The sequence below is a fragment of the Nematolebias whitei genome, chromosome 11 (assembly GCF_014905685.2).
Source record: "Nematolebias whitei isolate Nwh7 chromosome 11, NemWhi1, whole genome shotgun sequence".
NCBI lineage: Eukaryota > Metazoa > Chordata > Actinopteri > Cyprinodontiformes > Rivulidae > Nematolebias > Nematolebias whitei.
Window position 1 is genome coordinate 34985922 of NC_056508.1, and position 6108 is coordinate 34992029.

Genomic DNA, 6108 nt, shown 5'->3' on the forward strand with positions numbered 1-6108 from the left:
CTTTTCTGGGAAGCAAGTAGAGAAAAACAAACAAACGAATGACCAACAGCCACGTTTCAAATGCTCTTTTAGTTTCTGCTGTCTCAAATCAAAACAGATTTTACTTAAAAAAAAAAAAAGAAACAGAATGAGACATTACTATACAAAAATCCACAGGAGCTAGCAGGAAGGTGCATCAACAGAAACAAATGGTAACAACACATCAAATATACAGACAAAACAGGCTGAAAAAGATACACACATATCACTTTGTGGTGTGATGAGGAGCTCATCTCTAACCTTATGAACCAGGCTGATTTACTCCAAGTTAGAATAATAAATATCACAAAGCTGAAACGTGATGGGGAACACTTTAACACAAAGAGCATATCACAAATTACCATTTTGCAAAGTGAAGTTGCTAAAATCTCACAGGTTGAAGTCCGCCAGATGTGAGTCCTGTTTTCCATTCCCTCCAGGTCCATCTTTGTGTGACAAAAGCTCCTTTAGTATACCCTGGGCCTGGTTTACAAACTGTAGCCAGATGTTATTAGCAGCTGGAGCTGCAGAACCAGCCTTCACACAGTCAGCTTATGGTCCATGGTTGGAGAAACATGCATGTTTTGTACAAAGTCTTCTGTTCAGTCCTTTACAAAGAGTCGCTCATCACTTGTTCTTAACCACAATGATTTTTTTTAAATGTGTTCTGATATTTTACAATGCTGGGTGAAAGTTAAACATCACAACCAAAGTCAAAGTTAAAACTCATTATGTCTTTAAGAGACGCATGGCTTAAAAACAGAGTTTCTACAGGCTAGAAAAAGGATTTACTGATATATATTATGAGTGACTAATACATTTTAAAATAAATTTTATTGTGAATGTCAATCAGTTTGCTTTTTGTACTGTATTTTTCAGACTATAAGGCACACTTAAAATCCTTCAATTTTCTCAAATCGACAGTGAGCCTTATAATCCGGTGCACTTTATGTATTATTTCTGGTTGTGCTTACTGACATTGAACTGATGTTATGTGGTTATTGTGAATGAGTTGAATAAAGTTTGACTTATCTGCGTTGTTGCGCTTAATGCGTCTTGTAATCCGGTGCAACTTATAGTCCAAAAAAAATACAGTAATGTAAATCAATTTTCAAGTAAACCTTAGCATGTCTGTTCAATGTGGCAGTGGAGAACTCCTGACCAACACTTAAAATAGGAAGGAGCGCTTTGTTTCGTTTCACTTTGTTCCCATGTGGCAACAAGCTGCAGCTGCTGAACCTTTTGGGTTAACGTTCCAAAACCAAACACTGAGGTGAACACAATGATGTGTCCGCTGCGACACAGAGCACCGAGGTTCTGGGAAAGATAATCTGCAACCCCATCAAAGGCATCGTTACACTTTTTCTCTGCCTTTCTTCTTTGTGGTTGTGGCCAGTCATTTTGTGGTGAAACCCCACCTATTTGTAGAAACTGGCAGAGCCCTCTGCTGATGAAACGTGCTCTGTGTGGTGCATGTTGTATCTAACCGGGGAAGTTTAAAAGTCTTCAGTGTGAATGATTTACGCTGGCCTAATGAGTTTTTGTAAATAATCTTGTGTAAACCACTACCTGGATAGCCATAACTTGTTTTTTAATGCTTTAATCCCTTAATTGTCAAGAACTGCTGACGGTTTTCTAAACCATTTCATTCCATGACAGATTTATTGACATATTTTTGCTTGGTTGCACATCTGATATTTAACAGTTACCGTACTTTCTGCCGTACACGTCGCACCAGTCCAAATATGTCTAATAAAATGGAAAAAACATAAATAAGTCGCTTCGCCATATAATTCGCATCTATTATGCGTCAACGCTGACCACCCGAAAACGTGGGCCGGTGTTGTGCCAAAAATCGATTGGCTGCCAAATGGCGGCAGCAGGAGCTTGCACGGGAGGACTTTAACAAGATTAACACTTAAAAACAATTATTTGTTTGCTCGACATAGCAAAGTGTGTCTCAGTTTTACTTTTCCTTACTAAATGCACTTCAAAGGTCAAATCAGCTGCATTTCGCCAGGGCGGCGTGGCAAAATGCAGCTGATTTGACGTTTGCTCCTGGAGTTCCGGGGCAAGACAAAGGTGGTTTATAAGGTAAGCAAAGTGTTTCGTTAATAGACACTTTTACCTATTAATGAGACACTTGGCTTGCCATAATGTTAGAGGGTGCTCTAGCGACCGCAAATGGTAGTGTTCATATTTTTCATGTCAGAATGAATGAAATAGTCAGATCTCAGCCAAAAATTGGGCTATAAATATGGAAAAAAACGTATATTAGTCACTTCCTTGTATAAGTTGTAGGGCATGCTAATTTATGAAAAAAGGTGTGACCTATATGGCAAAAAGAACAGTAGTTAACGAAGAACATCCTATTTCTACTCTGCAGTTTTGTCTTAGTTATTTATTTTTTTCCAATAAATCTCATCAATAAAATGCTTTTATACCAATGAGCACCAAGTCTCAAATTTCTGAGAATAAAGTGGTCTTGAAGTTTGAGCACATCACAGAAAATAGTTTGGAGAATGCTTCTTTAAACCACAGCATTTTTAAAATTTCAACCACTGAAACAAACAGAAACCTGTTTTTGCCTTGAAAGCAAACACTGTAAGCGTGATTGTAACCAGTTGAAAAACAGCCACCAATGTATAACCCTAACCCTAACCCTCAAGGCTGAATAAAGCACTTCAGAAGAACTGAAACAGATTTTCAAAGGTTGGATTTTGCGTTTTGGATGAATATTTTCTGCCAAAACTCCACATGCAGGATCTCCTCTCAAAAGTCCTTGTCACAACGCAGTTGCTCGTAATGACTGATCCGGGCATGCCATTCGTTCTTCAATCAGCATGCTATGAAACCTTAAGCTATTCTACTTTTGCTATTTTGTTCACAAAGTCATTTGTCCAAGAGAAACAACTCCCTGGTCTTCAAGTCCTTCTGTACATCAGAAGATGATTACGTGTAGCTTAGCTTGAATGTTTGCCACTAAAATGAGACGATGCCTTTTACGTTGGTAGATAAGTGCATGCACACAACAGTCTCTGTACATAAAATATGCATGTGTCTTGAAGTATAAGTTAGGTGTCTGCACGTGTGCATGTGTTTGTGTGTATGATACAGAAAATGTGTGCGTTTAAGTCACTGAGGATCTGCGTTCAAGCGCTCCTCGGCGCCCTCTGTTGTGGCTTGCTCCTGCTCTTTCGCCCCACAGTGCGTCCGCCTCCACCTCCTCCTCCTCTTCCTCCCCCATGCTTGTGCTTATCTCCCCTCTCTTTCTCCTTGTGTGGCGCCACCATAAAGTCATTGTGGTGACGTTGGTTGCGAGGAGGGCGGTATCCCAGGGCTTTGCAGTGCTGGCCCAGGTTTCCTGGGTGGATCAGCGCCATCACGTCCTCGTACCAGGGCTGGGTTCCTGTGCTTTGATAAGACGATGCAGCCAAGGTAGAAAGGACTCGATTAGCGGAGGTGCTCCAAACAGCCAGGCGGACGGTTACTGCTGTCCAGTGATAGCCGTGTTCCTCCACCTGACAGTGGTAGATACCACCGTGAGAGAGCTCGGCTCGCCGGATCAGGACGCCTCGCTCGATCACCACCAGCTGGTCACCTGTAATTACCTGGACAGACATTAGCAGTTAGATTAATGACAGCTGACTTCAACATTTCTGATAACAAATATAGAAAATATTACCATACATTTTGGAAATGCGCGGTAAATAAAAGCATAAGAGTAAAATGTAGGCATGTACCTGGTTTAATTCAGCACTATTCTCTCCAGCTTGTTTATACCAGGTAACCGCAGCATGCCTGGATCGAGGCAAACACTCCAGGTAGGTGCTGTTACCCTCGGCAACCATCATCACCCTCTGCTCCGCCTCTACCTGCAACCCAGCTAAGGAAATTACAAATAAACAAAAAGACATAAGATAAGTTAATCGTGAAAAAAAAGGAAATAAATGGTGGGCTTTCCAAGAAATTTATATGTCAACCCATAAAGCATCCGTATGCATTAATATCTCTAACAACTTTACTGCAGTTCAAACATTGTTAAATTGTTAAACAGACCAGAGAGTTAGCTCCTCACCTCCCTGTCGGACACATTGAGTTAGTGGATCCTCATCCTCCCCTAAATGACGAGCATTTCTCCTGCAGAGGAACAGATTTTACAGTTGGATTCTATTTTTGAGCAAACACACGATGATGAAAGAGTGCAGAAAACTCATGGTGATGAATTTATTTTACAAAGTCAGCTTATAATTTAAAGTTAGTCCTTATGGTGGCACTAGAGAAAAGTTCATGTGGCGTTCAGAACTGATCGAATGAATCTGCTCATGGTTTCATTACAAAATACGTCAGAGCGTCACCACAAATATAAAATTCAGGCCAGTCAGGCTAATGCTTTCTAGGGAAACCACATTGTTAATTATGTTGAAAAAGCTTTAAATTTAATTAGAGATGCAATTTGAGACCTGATTTGAGCCAGATGTTAAACTATTAACACACATGCTTTAAATTTGGTTGTAATGAGTGATTCATAACGTATAACTTGTAGGAAAGCCATCTGAGATACTGAAATTATATTAGGGCTCTCTGTAAAAATATCCTATTTTTTCCTGCCTACCGTCGCACAGTGGGCATGTAGGGGCTGCAGGCGTGTCCATCCCAGGTGCAGTAGGGATCCCGTGCCAAGCAGCATTCAGCGCAGGCCTGACCGTACAGCTCACACTGGTAAAGAGCCAGCTGGGACACACCCTCCCTGGAGCCTACTAACAGCCACTGTAGGAGGAGGAGGAGAAGGGAGGAGTGGGCGAGAGATAGAAATATAGAAAGTGAGGTGAACACAAAGGATGAGAGGGGAGGAAAGATGTAGAAAGAATGATGGTCAAAGAGCAGGGGGAGGAAGGGGCAGTGAGCAAAGAGAGGTTTTATGTCCAGTTCTGATGAAAAACATATTCATCTTCAACAATGTGCAAAACATCCAACTCCAGCAGGGAGTCTGTGTGTTTGTGTGTGGGAGCAAAAAAATGTGTTGATGCTTGCTTTTTATATTCCAGTTATGTGTGTCTGCGTGTGTGTGTGTGTGTGTGTGTGTGTGTATGAGAGAGAGAGAGTGGTGGATTTTCTCTTTTATGGAAGCCAGACTATTTTAATAATGCAAGGTGGATGTGTCTTTGTGTGGATGTGTGTGGCATCCCTTCATTAAGGCACTGACTGAGGTGGGGTAACCATGGCAACTGGTGATGAAGACGTCATTGGAGACGCAAGGTGGAGAGAGAGGTGGTACGTGAGATGTTGCGCATGTTTGTGCATGTGCGTTTGTGTGTGTGGGTGTGTGTTCAATGGAGTTTGGAAGTTTGACACAGAGTTTCAGTGTCTCTCATGTTTTTACCTTTTTCTTTGACAGAGTCATCGTTGTCACAGGCGACTTGTGCTGAGGGAAAGAAGAGAAAACTCAGTTTATTTAGACACACAGAACCAGCTGGTGCCCTAGACAGACAGACGGAGATTGTAAAAAATTGAAACCACAATCATTTAAATATGTTTTACATTATTTAGAAAAAATAATCTAATTGAAATTAAAGTACAAACTTTACAAAAAACAAGTAGAATAAAACGAACATTCCTTAATGGAATCCATATCGCCTAACAGCTAGCACTGCTAAATTTTCTTTAAGAGCTTGGAATATGTGATGAATGAATCTAAACTACATTGACTTTTCACTTATTACCTTTAATAACCAAGTTATAGCCTTTTTATTATTGGCAATAATCGACTAATTGAGGCAGCCATCTTGAATCAGTTTGACTTCAAAATCCTTTGCAGGTTCAGTGATAATTTGAATGTTTTGTTAAAATATGGCAAGTAGGTCATGAAATGTTTTGCTAACAGACAGAGAGCATTGACTTAAACAGGTAATTCAACAGTTTTAATACAGATCTGATTGGATCTTTTAGTGCATGAGGTGTGTGTTGAAAAACGTCGCAGTTAAAACATCCATCGTAATAGTTGTGTTGGATTAGCTGTGGTGGCCATTTTGAATTGGGTTAGCTCTAAATGTCTTAATTATTTGCATATATATATATATATATATATAT

At 40.4% G+C, this 6108-nt stretch overlaps 1 protein-coding gene across 1 annotated transcript in view; it reads right to left on the reverse strand.

The window, feature by feature from the left end:
- Positions 1 to 2943: 2943 nt before the first annotated feature.
- LOC119417292 (semaphorin-3A) overlaps positions 2944 to 6108 on the reverse strand; it is a 23193-nt gene continuing 20028 nt past the window's right edge. The window contains exons 6-10 of the mRNA XM_037684501.1: positions 5402 to 5443; positions 4634 to 4788; positions 4097 to 4158; positions 3762 to 3904; positions 2944 to 3629 (exon numbers count right to left, since the gene is read on the reverse strand). Coding sequence (XP_037540429.1) covers positions 3171 to 3629; positions 3762 to 3904; positions 4097 to 4158; positions 4634 to 4788; positions 5402 to 5443 — 861 coding nt within the window. The 3' untranslated portion in view covers positions 2944 to 3170. The remainder of the gene's footprint in view (positions 3630 to 3761; positions 3905 to 4096; positions 4159 to 4633; positions 4789 to 5401; positions 5444 to 6108) is intronic.